At 43.5% G+C, this 15,849-nt stretch overlaps 1 protein-coding gene across 4 annotated transcripts in view; it reads left to right on the top strand.

Moving 5' to 3' along the window:
* TCEAL1 (transcription elongation factor A like 1) overlaps nt 1-10,178 on the top strand; it is a 57,363-nt gene extending 47,185 nt beyond the window's left edge. Inside the window, exons 1-2 of one of the 4 annotated variants that reach the window (XM_090263936.1) lie at nt 8,119-8,243; nt 9,110-10,177. In XM_090263936.1, the coding sequence (XP_090120062.1) occupies nt 8,151-8,243; nt 9,110-9,601 (585 nt within the window). In that variant the 5' untranslated portion in view covers nt 8,119-8,150 and the 3' untranslated portion in view covers nt 9,602-10,177. Of the gene's footprint in view, nt 1-8,118; nt 8,273-8,296; nt 8,382-9,109 lie in introns of those variants that run through there. The other 3 variants (XM_090263938.1, XM_090263939.1, XM_090263937.1) reach the window with 3 other exon arrangements.
* Nucleotides 10,179-15,849: the final 5,671 nt, after the last annotated feature.

The raw sequence follows: 15,849 nt of genomic DNA, 5'->3' as shown, positions 1-15,849 counted from the left end.
TAGTTAGGCAAGGAAAAAAGGACTGTTAATAGGAAAAGAAGTAAAACTGTCTTTTTTTTTTTAATGTGTAACTTTATTTTCCAAAGATTTTATTTATTTATTTTTAGAGAGAGGGAGAGAACATCAATGTGTGGTTGCCTCTCATGTGCCCCCAACTGGGGACCTGGCCCGCAACCCAGGCATGTGCCCTGACTGGGAATTGAACCCGTGATACTTTGGTTTGCAGGCCGGCGCTCAATCCACTGAGCCACACCAGCAAGGGCGTAAAACTGTCTTTATTTGCAGGAATATCAGAGCATGTATGCAGTATGCCCTAAGAACCTATAAAAAGTTATTACAACTATTAAGTGAATTTAGCGTGGTTTCAGGAGAAAAGGTCAATATACAACAATCAAGTATATCCCTTATATACTAGCAATAATTAGAAAATGAAAAAAATTTAAGTACCATATGCAATGGCATCAAAAATCATGAAGTAATTTGGGATAAATTTTATGCAATAAATGAAGATTATGATATACTGCTAAGAGTAATTATGGAAGACCTAAAGAAATGACAATGTATACCATGTTCACATATCAGAAGACTTAATGTTGTCAAAGCAGTTCTCCCCAGATTGATCTGTATATTCAGTATAATTTCAAGTAAGACCCTAGATGGCTTTTTGTGTGAAAATTGACAACTTGAATCTAAAATTTATAAGGAAATCCATTGGATCTGTAGAAATTAAAACAATCTTGAAAAAGAGCAATATCAGACGGCTGACAATATAAAGTTGCAGTAATCAAGACAGCGTGGTATTTGCAAAAGGACATGAGAAGAAACGCAATGTGTGTGTCTGCCTTTCTTGCTGCCCTACTTGCATATTGTATTTCCTATGCCCCGTAAGCACAAAATACCAGTGGACCCTTTATATATGGGGAGTTCCGCAAGACTCAAAGCAAATAAATGGTAAGAATGTTACAATACTTCTATCAATATGACTACTGAGAGCCAGGAGAGGCCACCCTTTTGGTTCCATTCAAGACTTACTTCCAACACAGAATCTTATTTTTAAAAAGACAAATAACAAAAAAATCCAATCATATCCTTTCTTAACATGTGTTACTTCCCTGTATCTGCCAACCACTCGTGTTGAAAATTATGACAAAGAAGGAAAGGGAAAGATAGAACAATCACAGTTCCTTTTCCTTTCAGTTCTGTAGAATGTGTACATGTATACGTATTTTAGTTCGTTCGTTTGGCAGCCGTCCGTCTCGAGAGATGATAGTGTAGCTTCTTAAGAGTCTATCTGCACCGCCGAGAATGGCTGTGCAGTCCGACTCGGGAGTGACATGGTATCTGTCTCCTCCCGTGTTGAATCGACATCTTGCGATGATGCTGGAGTGTCCTCTCCAGTGAAGCTGAAGCTACAGAGCCTGGGCAGGGTGATATGGAGGGTCTGCTATTGCAAGAAGTGAAATAAAACAGTTGTTAATTTTGTGCAGCATTTCCAATGTTCTGGTAAGAAGTAAATATGCATATATGAGCTACAAAAATATGAACTGTGCAATTTTGGTGATTTTGCATTAGGCAAATACTCTTACACTTGCATTTAAAATTGGCATTGTACAATATGAATTATTTAATTCATGGTAATAACTTAAAATTTTAATTCTCCTTTACTTAGAACATTACATAATAAATAGAAAGCACCATGACAAGGTCAATATCAATGGCCATAAATCAAATTGATAGCATGTAGCCTTGATAGAATGTGATGAAATAGGACTTATCTCTGTGATCGTCCTTCCCAAAATCCATAATCCTAGTCTAACCAAGAGAAAAACACCAGCCAAATCCCAATAGACAGGCATTCTACAAACACCTTACTAGTATACTCAGAATAGTAAAGGTCATCAAAATCAGAGAAAGTTTGAGACACTGTCACAGCCAAGAGGAGCCCAAGGAGAGGTGACAACTAAAAGTAACATGGTATTCTGAATGGGATCTAGAAAAAGAACAAAGGGCATTATATAAAAACAAAGGACATTTGAATAAAGTATAGACTTTAGTTTGTTCGTTTGGCAGCCGTCCGTCTCGAGAGATGATAGTGTAGCTTCTTAAGAGTCTATCTGCACCGCCGAGAATGGCTGTGCAGTCCGACTCGGGAGTGACATGGTATCTGTCTCCTCCCGTGTTGAATCGACATCTTGCGATGATGCTGGAGTGTCCTCTCCAGTGAAGCTGAAGCTACAGAGCCTGGGCAGGGTGATATGGAGGGTCTGCTGTTGCCCATGCAGCAGACCCCCCCTCTCTTCGCAGCTGAAGGGTCCAAGGGAAAGACGGAGTCAATACAGCTTGGCTTCAGGTGCGCCGCAGGAGTTGCCGGTGTTGACTACAACATCAAACCGCCTTAGGGACTCCGGCTCCGGATTTTCTGTCGGGGTTTACTCCCTTAGCCTTTCCCCTGAAGAGGTATGCCGCAAGGCAGCGGAGGTTTTTTGGAGTCAGAGTTTTCCTTCTCTGATGTGCCCTGACTGGAAGATCGAACCAGCGACACTTAGCTCGCAGGCCGACGCTCAATCCACTGAGCCAAACCAGCCAGGGAAAGACTTTAGTTAATGACACTATATCTATATGGATTCATTAATTATAACAAATGTAAGCTGCTACTGGGTGTTGAGGATGTGGGAATTCTTTATTGTATCTTCTCAATTTCTCTAAATCTAAAACTGTTCTAAAAAATAAAATCTATTAAAAATATATGAAAACTTGAGAGACCACAGGAGAAAGAAAAAGTTTATACCTGTATTTTAGTACTTTAAAAATATTTTTATGTATTTATTTATTTTTAGTGGGGAAGGGAGGGAGAAAGAGAGGGAGAAACATCAATGTGTGGTTGCCTCTTGCAAGCCCCCAACTGGGGACCTGGCCCACAACCCAGGCATGTGCCCTGACTGGCAATCAAACCGGAGACCCTTTGGTTCACAGAAGGGAGAGGGAGACAGAGAGAGACAGAGACAGAGAGCGACAGAGAGAGAGAGAGAGAGAGAGAGAGAGAGAGACTGATTGGATGCCTTCCATGTGTACCCCGACTGGGATAGAACCTGCAACCAGGCATTGAACTCTCGCAATCTTTTGGTGCATGGGATGATGCTTGAACCAACTGAGCCACCAGGCCAGGGCTGTATTTTGTACCTTTAATGGTACTTTTTTCTTGTTTTTTAAAAAAGTATTCCACAATAAAGAGTTTATTTGCTTGGGTATTTTTGGTCTTTGACCAAGGGGCCTTGTATTGTTATTTTACACTAGGCCATGCAAATTATGTTGCCTGCCTTGCCTCTGTCCCAACCTGTCACCCAGACCTCCAACCAGGGTCCGGGCCCTTTTGAGCGTCTCTGAAAAGCCAAGAGTTAGGCTGTGAGTGTGTCAGAGGCCAGCAGAAAAAGGCTAGTATATGATGAGTTCTGTACTCTGAACTCTTCTGGATCCTGGGAAAGGCAGCAGCACCCACAGAATGCAGAGGCTCCCACTCAGGCCAAATGGTGTTCCTAAGAGAAGCCCCTTCCCAGCATGGCAGGCAGCATGGAGTCATAGTATATTAGAATTGTAAGGGACCTAATTCATTGTTCTACCACAGCCCCTTCCTCCACCTTTTAGGGACAAGGAGGACACAAAAGCGCAGAGAAGGGTAGAAGGCTCCCAGGCATCCAAATCCCTCCAGCGTGTTAGTGACAGCTCCAGTCTTGCCCAGCCCAGAGCCTGGCACTGTCTCCCTTTGGCCTAGATTGATCCTGTCTTCCCTGTCCCAGCAGCCTGAGTTGCTACCCCACCTTTCTTCAAAGACCCTTCCTTGTTCCTCTGGGCCTGTATATGGTGTATGTGTGTAGGCCCAGGTAGGATGAGGCCAGAAGCAGAAAAGAGAAAGCTCCAGTCATTGCATTTCCTAATTGACTATTTCCCTTGGGATGGTGGGTGAGGGCAGGGAGCCTGAGAGTCACAGGCTGGATAAAGGCCTGGTGCCGCCCATATTAGCAAGTCTTGAGACCAAAGTACTGCCATGAGTGGCATTAGGAAAAAAATGCAGAAGTGGCAGCACAGGGAACTTCTGGGCTGGAGAGGGCAGAACTCAACTCCAAGCCAAATGGCTCTGCAAAGTGAAACCATACCTCCATGGAGTCTGTGCTGTAGAGGGGCTCAGAGTCGGGGGGCAGGGTATGGTCTTGCCGCAGAAGTGCAGCCTCACCAGGGTACAGGGGTCCAGGAACCAGAAACTCACACTGGACTTCCTGAGATTCCCTCAAGGAAAGGCCATGCCCCTGGAGACTGTTGTCATGGCAACAGCTATCCAAGCTGAGTCTTGTCCCTGCATCCTGGTTGCCCTGCCTGCCTTTAGCTCCTGCTACATGAAAAGGCCTGTGTTGCCCACCCTGGCTGCACATAAAGGTGTCTGGAGTCCACTGCCCAGGAACAGTTTTACAAAGTGGTAAAGGTTCAATCTCTCATGCCACATTGCTGGGGTTTAAATCCCACCTCAGCTACTTACTATCATCTGTATTTCCATGGGAACAATCTGTAACCTCCCAGAACCTTGGTTGTCTTACCTGTAAAATTGAGTTCCTTAGACTTCAATCCTTACCAGCAACATATCGTCACAGGACTTTACATCAGCAGTATCAGAACAAATCCATCAGAAGGATTATATCACAGCTCCCACCCCAGTCACACACAGACAAGTAGCTGATCACATTCCTTTGTAACAAATGGTTGTCACCATGCCGAACCAACTTCACCTATTCCTTTTTGAGATCCCTTCCTCTCAAGGGAACTCCAAATCAGCTGCCGTAAGGCAGAGACTTAGAGCCAATACCAAGACACTGTCTTTCTCCTTTCCTGGTTCCAATTCCTCCTACTTCCCTTGTCCTACCCCCACCCTGCATATTTACCAAGTTTTGATTAAGGGTTAATTTATACTGGTTTGAGAGCTTTCAGGGACAACTGTGCCTTCTATAAGCAACACTAGAAAGCAATCCTATCTTGAGGAGTCACAATGAGAGGAAAGGAAGGGAACTAGCCCAGCAGGGAACACAATTCTGGCTACCACATTCAACTGAGAAAATGAATTTTTTTTTTCATAAACAAGGATGGTTTAATGAATTTCAGCACATTTCTGCTCAATAATATCATATGAAAATAGAACTCTTCATTTAAACAGCAAGGCATAAAGAAAATGAATTTTTTAAATTAAAGTCAGAGCTCTTAGCTGAGATCTCACTTAGATCTTTCCTTAGTTTGCTGTATTTATCATCCTATTTAGTACTAATGATGTGTTTTAAATTAATATTTTGTATCCAATGTATTAAATAACAGAACCTGGATTCAAAGAATGAGGGAGAACCTTACAAGACAACATTTAACCCAGAAAAATAGAAGCTTCTGTACTTGGGTTAAAACTAAAATGACTTACAGAAGTACATTAACAGGGATGCATGAAACAGATCTGGGGGTCTCAGTTGACTGCAACTTAAACTGAATTTAACTGTGATATTGCATCCACAAAATCTGCTATGATCCTAGGATGCATCTATAGATATATAGTGGCTATTCTAGAATGAAGGATATGATAAGATCACTTCATTCTAAAATAGTCAGAATATTCAGTATTTTCAAAGACATTTACAAGTTCAGGAGCGTGTAGAATGGTGAATTACTTTTAAAAAATGTCAGAAAGAGGTGAAATGACTGGGGAGGTTTTTGTAAGAACATAATTATTTAAGGATTAAATGAGATAGCATATTAAAGGTGGTTAGTGTAATGTCAAGCATAAGTGCTCAATTAATATTAATAAGAAGAGTGCTTTCTATATGCTAGGTACTATTCCAGGCCCTTTACATATACTGACCCAGTTATTCCTCTTACCATCCCTATGAGGTAGGTATTATTATGTCTCCAACTCTGCAGATGAGGAAATTGAATCACAGAAAGGTCAAGTAGATTGTCTCATAGGTGGGAAGGGGAAAGAACCAGAAGATGAACTCTGACAATGTCAGACTATTGAAGGTAAAAGGCACCTTTGTACTTTATACTTGTTTTGTACCACTCCAGAGGGCAGAACCAGGATCAATATACGTAAACTACTAAGAGGAAGATTTCAGCTCAACAACAGAAAAACAAGTCTTAACTTTCAATAGGGTATCTTTTAAGGTAGAGAGTTCTCCATCACAGGATGTAAGAGATAAAGAAATGAACAAAATGAATGAAATGGGGCTCCTCTTAGAACGAAACCGTACAAACGATGAAGACAAGCCTTGGTGGGAAAAAAAAAAGGTATAGTGAAACTTGGTTTTTAAAAGTAACAGTTATGGCCCTGACTGGTGTGACTTAGTGGGATGGATGTCCTCCCACAAACCATCACTGGTTCAATTCTCAGTCAGGGCACATGCCTGGGTTGAGGGTCAGGTCTACCCAGTTGGCGGCGTGTGAGAGGCAACCAATCAATGTTTCTCTCCCTCTCTTTCTCCTCCTTTCCCCTCTCTCTAAAAATAAGTAAATAAAATCTGAAAAAAAAGAAAAGTAACAGTTATAGAAAAGATAGGTTAACTAGTATATGCCTTTCTGATATCTCAGCAGAAAGTAAATTAGATGTTTGATACAAAGTGACAAGATGGAAAATTTCACATATGAACTTCTGTTTGGAAACTTACTAGATGGTCAGCCCAGATTTGAAAAAAGCAATCCCAGGACCCTCACAGATATGATCACCACCTACCCTTAAAGTGTAAAATACAGATAGGAGAGGTATAGTCTGCTCTCTGGAAGAAAGGGCATCTGCACGAGAAAGTAGCATCCAGGCTGATGTAAGTGAGATGCAGGAATGAAGGTGAAGATCATAAAGCACCACTAGACCAGTAATATAGACATGTAATGACAATTGAGTGTGTTAGCATGATTTTAATTCCACTACTCAGGGTATGGTCAACAGAATGACTGCAAAATAGAACCATAGGCATGGAAATAAGGAAGACTGACAGTGACCAGAAGGGAGGGGGAATAAGAGGGGAAAGAAGGGGAAGGGTCTAGTCAAAGAACATCTATAAATGATCAATGAACGTGGACAACAGGGTGGGGACTGACTGTGGGAGGGGGTGGGGGGGCAGGGGAGAGCAATGAAATAAATATTGAGACAACTGTAAAAGGACAATTAAAAAAGGCAAAAAAAAAAGAAAAGAATTACTGCATAGTTTCATATGAATGTCCTCTGTGGTGAATCTATCTTTTTGTGCCAAGCAGTCCCACAGCCCAAGTACTTGCTGACTTAATGAATATACTTTCTCAAGAAGCAACACCAAAAGATGACTGGTTAAGGATCTGAGTCACAGCAAAATTTATTGCTTCTACTATGAAAAATGACTTTATAGTATATATATGTATGGTATACATATATATACTATTTAGTATACACACACACATACACACAGTAACATCACACTACCCACCGAAAATGCTCCCATTTCAGATAATAAGTTTACAGACTACTCTTGGACAAAGGTGTATTTTGATCTATGAAATTCAAAGTATTCATTCTTTTTAGTTACATACTTTACAAACTTAATTCTTTCTAGAGTTCTAGAACTGAATGATTACCAATTTAGACTAGAGCTTCTATTTGCAATATAGGTCTGTCTGGTGGCTCACAAAAAAAGTAAAATTCTTAGGTTATGGAAAAGGAAAGCTCATCTCCCATGAAAGTGACAAGAGTTGCCAACTATGTGCACAGAGCCTATATGCACATGATGGAGTTATGAATGTGGATTTAAACTGAGAGACATAGCACATGATATTGATTTATTAAGGAGAAATAGTCAAATTTCAACGGAGCAACTGCAGAGGAAATAATGGGCCTTAATGTCTGATGAGGGGAGAATGATGGGAGAGGTGTTGTCAGGGGAAGCTGCTGAAAGGAATAGGTAATATCCCCCAAAAGTGGATGCTGACTGTCTTTGGTAACCAGGAAAAGGCAAATGTAAACCAAGAGAGGTGAGTGACGATGGCAGGGGCGTTGGAGGTCAGGAAATACTGGCAGATTGCTGCAGCACGGCTACAGGTCAAAGCGGTAACCGGGGATCTGAGCTGGCGGTGACGCGCGGCACTCACGTGACCAGGAGCCTATGTCTGCCCAAGTCCCTCTCATCCTGGTCCTTTTTGCCAGTCCAGACACCGTCTGCCTATTGCCCTTTGGTCGAGGGAAAAAGCAGCAGGAAGTAAGTCCCCTCGGTCCTGTAAAATCAGTGTGAGTGTTGGTGCTGACCAGTAACTCCTGGGATTGGGATGGCAGAGTCCAGGCCTTGCCCTATGTCAGTTTAGGCCTTTCGCTATGACAGCCCCGCGACCGCACTTCGGTACAGAAAATGGTGGTTTGGGGGCTAGGAACGGGAGGGGAGTGGGCCAACCCTGGGAGGGAGCCATGGAGACTTATAGTTTCTAAGTAATCTTTTGCTTCCACATCCTGGCTGAAAAGCAATGACGAGCACTGTGGTGAGGGTGGGGGGACACGAAGGACAAAGCTTGAGATGGGGAAAGACCTGGGGGAGGGGGAGGCCTGGAGAGGAACTGGAGTCGGCTGGCGCGGAGGCAGCGTCTGGTGCCCAGAAAAAGGGCGTTGAGTGTAACTCAGTCCTTCCTCCCTCCCCACACTTGCCGCCCCCTACCCTGTCTGGAGTCTGTCTGCAGACCTGCAGGTTACAGCGGGGCACCTCGAGGAGGGAACGCCTGGGAGCAAACGACCGGGAGAGGTCCCGTCCCGGAAGGGGTGGGCTGGGGAGCGGGACGGCGTGCGAAGGAGGACACGGATGGTAGCCAAGTCAGCAGCGCCACTGCCCGGCCCCTGCCGGAGAGACCCGGGGCAAGGCCTGCTGGGAAAATGGTGGGCTTTCAGAAGGGAGGGGACGACCAGGGCGGGTCCACGGTGCCAGGGCCTCTCGGCCAGCATAGGTGGGAGGTTCTGGGCCCCGAATCAGGAAAAGGCATATTTTAGAATCCAAGGCCAGACTTTCGGTCCAGGCATTAAGTATGCTTGCTGACTCAACTCTGTCTTTCTTGTCTGTTCTGAATGACTGTGTTTATGAAGACCATTCCCAATATGGACAAATTCTGCCAAGCAAATGAAGAACCGCCACAGAACGCGCCCAAGTCGGAGGAGGAGCAGCCTCAGGTGGAGCAGTCGCCCGAAGAGCAGTGTCCAGAGGAGCCTTCTTCGGAGGAGCAGTCCTCTGAGGAAGAATTCTTTCCTGAGGAGCTCCTTCCCGAGCTCCTTCCCGAGATGCTGTTGTCTGAGGAGCGCCCCCCTGGGGAGCGCCTTTCTCGTCAGGACCTGTTCCAGGCACACCCTCCCATGGAGCAGCCTCCTTGCGGAGTAGGAAAACATAAGCTGGAAGAAGGAAGCTTTAAGGAAAGGCTGGCTCGCTCTCGCCCGCAATTTAAAGGGAACATACACGGCAGGAATTTGAGCAACGAGGAGATGATAAAGGTAGCAGAGGAGATGGAAGAGATGAAAAGAGTACGAAACAAATTGATGATCATGCACTGGAAGGCAAGACGGAACCGTCCGTATCCTATTTAATGTGTATGGTCTTCAGTGCTGGCTTGCCTGATTTCAGTATTTCCACCCCCGACCTTTGAATTTTCTCGAATACTTCTCACCATCGTTTTAATTTTAACTTTTTTGGTGGCTTTACTTAAGGTGTTTTGCTTGTAACTGGTGTAAAATTGGGCTTCCTCCCCCACCCTCCCAATATTCAAGCCTCCCTCTTTCAATCACGTGTCTCAGTTATTTGCATGGAAAGATGGACGTTATATATTGTGAAGTGAAAAAAGCAATTTTGGAAAAGCATATGTAGTATCCCATTTTTGTAAAAAACATGTATATTTATATATTAATATGCAAGAAAAAAACCTGAAGGTATATACTTCAAACACTTAAAGCAGTTGCTATCTCTGTACTAAGGTAATAGGTGATTTCTGGTTTTTCATTTTTGCTTTGTTGGAACTTCTCATTTTTTCAGGATGAACAAATTGTACTTGTGTTGCAAAAAGCAACCCCCAATATAATGGGAAAAATGTAAAGGAATTTAAACACTGTCTATCAGCTTATAAAGACAATGTAGCACTTAATAAATACTTGTCAGTACTTTAAAAAAGTAAATCCCATGTTTCTTCGGATAGGAATAATACTTGACTTACAGGGTTACTGTGGTAAATGAGGTAAAGATGTGGTGAGCTCTTTTTCCCCAACTGCAACATGTAGGACTCCAACCCCTGAAGAGTTTCTTCAAATCTAGGGGCTGAGAACTAAAGGAATGCTTGCTTGCACTCACAAACAATTCCTGTGTGACTCCAGGTGAGAGCCACATTCTTATTTCTGACCTACTGTTCTTTTCCCTTGGATACTACCATGTCTGCTAGGCACAGCTGCCCCTTCTCCTGATCCTACTCCTTCCATGCCGCCCATCACAGGGCACTCTAGGTGCAAAGCCTCACTGATTGCTCCGGAGTCCCTTCTTGGCCAAAGCTGAACTGTATCCTACAAGTATTTGGTGGATGCCCCTTATATTTATATTAATAAGTATAATAATAATTATACTTATCAAGGTGGTTACCATCCCAGTGCTACTTAAACCTCAATATCTTAAAGAACTCCTAGCAAAATAGTCCTTCTTATTTTTTTTTTTTTCTGAAAGCCTCCTTTTCCCTGACTGGTGTGGCTCAGTGTGATGTACGTCCTCCCACAAACTATCACTGGTTTAATTCCCGTCAGGGCACATGTCTGGGTTGAGGGCCAGGTCCTTCCAGTTGGGGGCGTGTGAGAGGCAACCAATCTCTTTCTCCCTCCCTTCCCCTCTCTCTAAATAAATAAGATTATATATATATATATATCAGAGAAGGAAAACTCTGACTCCAAAAAACCTCCGCTGCCTTGCGGCATACCTCTTCAGGGGAAAGGCTAAGGGAGTAAACCCCGACAGAAAATCCGGAGCCGGAGTCCCTAAGGCGGTTTGATGTTGTAGTCAACACCGGCAACTCCTGCGGCGCACCTGAAGCCAAGCTGTATTGACTCCGTCTTTCCCTTGGACCCTTCAGCTGCGAAGAGAGGGGGGGTCTGCTGCATGGGCAACAGCAGACCCTCCATATCACCCTGCCCAGGCTCTGTAGCTTCAGCTTCACTGGAGAGGACACTCCAGCGTCATCGCAAGATGTCGATTCAACACGGGAGGAGACAGATACCGTGTCACTCCCGAGTTGGACTGCACAACCATTCTCGGCGGTGCAGATAGACTCTTAAGAAGCTACACCATCGTCTCTCGAGACGGACGGCTGCCGACGATATATATATATATGTGTGTGTGTGTGTGTGTGTGTGTGTGTATTAAAAAGCCCCCCCTTCTCTCCTCTGAACTATAACAGGCATTCATTGGAACATGGGACAGGAGGCAAATTTGTGAGCCAGACACAATACGGTGTACTTGGAATTGGAATATCCCTCCCAAATAATCCCTAAGGATTTGGGTTTTCATTGCCTAACACTTGCTTTAGGGTGAGTTCTCTTCTAGCAAGCTTGCCTTAATTGAGCTGACTTGCTCAACTTGTCTACACTAAAGAGAAAAGTAAGGCTCAAGCTAAGACTTTTCCCTTCTACTCCACCCATATCAACAAGAAACATTTTGAAAGTCATTAAAAGTACTATGTATATGCATATATATATGTGTGTGTGTGTATCAAGTATGATTTCCATGTTAAACTACTCTTATAAAACCTACGGTTTTGTTCTATTGATCCTGTTAATTCTATTTTTTAAATTTATTTTTAAATATTTTATTTATTTGTTTTTACAGAGAGAAGAAGGGAGAGAAAGAAAGGGGGAGATAAACATCAATATGTGAGAGTAACATCAATCTGTTGTTTCTCGCACTTGCTGATTTGGGGAACGGGCCCGCAACTTAGTCATGTGCCCTGACCGGGAATCGAACCGGCAACCCTTCACTTTGTGGGACTATGCTTAACCAACTAAGCCAAGCTGGTCAGGGCAATCCCATTAATTCTAGAAATACAGATGGTAGTTAATAATTTTTTTTAAGTATGACTCAGTCTTGAACCCCAATACTGTTTGCTTGACTATGTAAGCTTCGCTGAGTGTGTTAAGTTCTCTGGCAAGTATGATTGACAATTCCAAAAGGATCACTGTTGGGGGGGATATATACAATTGTTTATATATTTTTTCTTTTAAATTACACTTTATTGATTATGCTGTTACAGTTGTCCCAATTTCCCCCCTTTGCCCCCTTCCACCTAGCATCCCCTAGCACCCCCCACTCCCTCAGGCAATCCCCACCCCTTTGTTCATGTCCATGGGTCATGTGAATGAATTCTTTGGCTACTCCATTTCCTGTACTGTACTTGAAATCTCCATGGCTATTCTGTGACTACCAATTTGTAGTTCTTTTTTTTTAAAAATATTTTATTTATTTATTTTTAGAGGGGAAGGAGGGAGAAAGAGAGGGAGAGAAACATTGATGTGTGAGAGAGACGTCGATCAGTTGCCTCTCACATGCCCCCAACAGGGGACCTGGCCTGCAACCCAGGCTTGTGCCCTAACTGGGAATAGAAACGGCCACCTTTTGGTGCACAGGCCAGCACTCATTCCACTGAGCCACACCAGCCAGAGCCAATTTCTGCTTCTTAATCCCCTGACCTCTTCACTCATTCCCCCAAACTGCCCTCCCATCTGGCAACCATCAAAACACTCTCCGTATCCACGATTCTGTCTGTTTCTCTTGTTTGTTTAGTTTTTAGATTCAGTTGTTGATAGGTATGTGTTTATTGCCATTTTATTGTTCATAGTTTTGATCTTTCTCTTAAGTAAGTCCCTTTAACATTTCATATAATAATGGTTTTGTTATGATGAACTCCTTCAGTTTTTTATTGTCAGGGAAGCTCTTCATTGCTTTTCCATTCTAAATGATACCTTTGCTGGACAGAGCAGTCTTGGCTGTAGGTCTCTGCTTTACATGGCTTTGAATATTTCTTGCCAATCCCTTCTAGCTTGCAAAGTTTCTTTTGAGAAATCAGCTGACAATCTTATGGGAACTCCCCTGTAGGTAGGTAACTACCGGCTTTTATCTTGCTGCTTTTAAGATTCTCTTTATCTTTAATCTTTGGCATTTTAATTGTGATGTGTCTTGGTGTGGGCCTGTTTGTGTCTATCTTGTATGGACTCTCTGTGCTTCCTGGATTTGCATGTCTATTTCCTTCACCTAATTAGAGAAGTTTTCTGTCATTATTTTTTCAAATAGCTTTCTAGCTTTTTCCTCTTCCTCTTCTTCTGACAGCCTTATGATGCAAATGTTTATACACTGGGAGCTGTCCCAGAGGCTCCTTCCACTATCCTCATTTTTGTTTTGTTTTGTTTTTTGCATTATTTTTCTTCTTATTATGATTAATTGAAAAGATTTTATTTATTTTTAGAAGGAGGGGAAGGGAGGGAGAAAGAACGGGAGAGAAACATCAATGTGTGGTTGTCTCTCACATGCCCCCAACTGGGGACCTGGCCCGTAACCGAGGCATGTGCCCTGACTGGGAATCGAACCGGTGACCCCTTAGTTCACAGACTGACAGTCCACTGAGCCACACCAGTCAGGGCTGTAATTTTTTTTTCATTAGTATATACTTCATTTTTGCCTGAGTCTTTTTTATGCTGTTGAGGCACTCACTAAGTTCCTCAAACATCCTTATAACCAGCATTTTGAATTGTGCATCTTATAAATTGCTCATCTCCATTTTGTTTAGTTCTTTTTCTGGAGTTTTGATCTGTTCTTCCATTTGGGCCATGTTTCTTTGTTTCCTAATTTTGGCAGCCTCCCTGTGTTTGTTTCTATGTATTAGATAGAGCTGCTATGACTCCCTGTCTTAGTAGCATAGCCTAATGTAGTAGGTGTCCTGTAGGGTCCAGTGGCACAGCCTCCCCTGTCACCCATCTGGGTACTCAAGGTGCGCCCTCCATGTGGGCTGAGTACACCCTTCTCTTGTAGTTGAGCCTTAATTGCTGTTGTCAGGTCAATGGGAGAGATTTAACCAGGCCAGTCAGCTGCAAGGACTGGCTGTGACCACTGACCACCAACCTCGGCCCTCTGTGGGGAATCAGCTGTTCAGGGGCAGGGTGCTGGTGCTCTGACATGGTCTGTAGCTGTCCACTGGGTGAGCAGGCTCTGGGGTTTCCCAGGTGGTGCAGGCCAGGGTCAGCTACCACTTTTGTTCTGCTCAGGACCACCCAGCATAAGCTACAAAACAATCTGCAAATGAGTGCTACTTGTGCTGGGCTTGGAGGTTCCCAGGTGAAGCCAAACTGTGTTCCAAAGTTGGCTGATACTAGTGCTGGGCATGGGGAAACTGAGCCAGTGGTGCAGGTGCTGGGGTCTAATTAAGCCTGTTTGTTGCTTGTTTGAGAGAATTTAGGAAGATGTGAAGCCTGAGCCAAGGCCAGCTGTTCAGATGGAAAAGCCACTGTTAACAGCTTGTGTGGGATATAGTTGGGTGGGGCAGAGCCTCAGGAATTCCTCAGGGTGGAGGCAAACAGTGTCAGCCAGGTTAATGGAATCTCAGATATGGCCCCTGCCTGCTATCTCTGTGGCTCTGTAGGGCGGGAAATCTGGAAAAGGAACAATGGCCTCTGCCCACCTTTCTGTCTCTGAGAAAACTGTCCCAGAGCTCTTGCCCTGATACCAGACACTTCAGTTCCTCCCTGTATGCCACTGGTGCCTTTCATGCTGCTACCCCGGGTGCTGGAGCTCAGAGGGAGTGAGCCTGAGTAAGTCCATATGCTGGTCCTTTAAGAGGCACAACTTGGGACTCCAGTAGTTCCTTTCACCAACTCAATTCCTGCTGGTTTTTGCAGCCAGAAGTTATAGGAGCTTATCTTCCTGGCACTGGAACCCCGGGCTGCGGGACATGGTGTGGGGCTGGGACCTCTTGCTCCCAAGATAACCCTCTCAAATTTTTATCCACCACACATGGGTGTGCGACCAGCCCACTTTGCATCCCCATGTCTCTGCATCTCCTACCAGTCTAGGTGGATGCGGTTTCTTTGGTTCCAAAGTTGTTGGACTTCCATCCAACTCAATTTCTGATGGTTCTGAGTGATGGCTGTTCTATAGTTTAGTTTTAATTTTGATGTGGTTGTGACAGGATGCGAGCTGTCTTTACGTATGCCTCCATGTTAACCGGAAGATCCCCAAAATTGGTTGTATATTTTATATATCAGTGCTTCTCTTATTAAAAGTGCTCTATCCCATACCCACTAAATCTGCTTTTCTATAAATTAGCACACAAGTCACAGAGCCACTGCTGTATACAATATGCTCCTGATTTTAGTAAGAATAAACTATGACATAAATAGAAGAAAATACAGATGATCGTATCAAAATTAAAAGGGTGAAAGTATTGTCCAAGCATATTTTAAAAAAACTAAAAACCTCACCAATTTTACTACCTAAAATTTAGATTTCTTGTAGCAAAATAAGACTATACACAGAATAAAAAGCTAAGACAGATGATAAAATAGCAAGGTGTATTTTTCATGACAGACATTATGTAATGCCTTGCATTGCTGCCTTCCAATATGAGTAGAATGCATCAGAAATAAATTCAAAGTTCTCCTTTGGTAATCAACCAGCCCTGTGCCCTTGACTTTTTTTTTCCCACTGTTTGATGTCATTTTGGGGATCTTTATTTTCTCCAGAGCAGTCTTTAAGGTTATGGCAGACTGGTAGGACTGGATTCTGGCTGGAGCGAGATGAGGGTCCAAGGACTCATTGTGGA

Source organism: Furipterus horrens, unplaced genomic scaffold, assembly GCF_987537825.1.
Source record: "Furipterus horrens unplaced genomic scaffold, mFurHor1.1.pri manual_scaffold_17, whole genome shotgun sequence".
Lineage (NCBI taxonomy): Eukaryota > Metazoa > Chordata > Mammalia > Chiroptera > Furipteridae > Furipterus > Furipterus horrens.
Note: the sequence above shows the minus strand (reverse complement) of the source record. Positions and strands in the feature narration are given on the sequence as shown.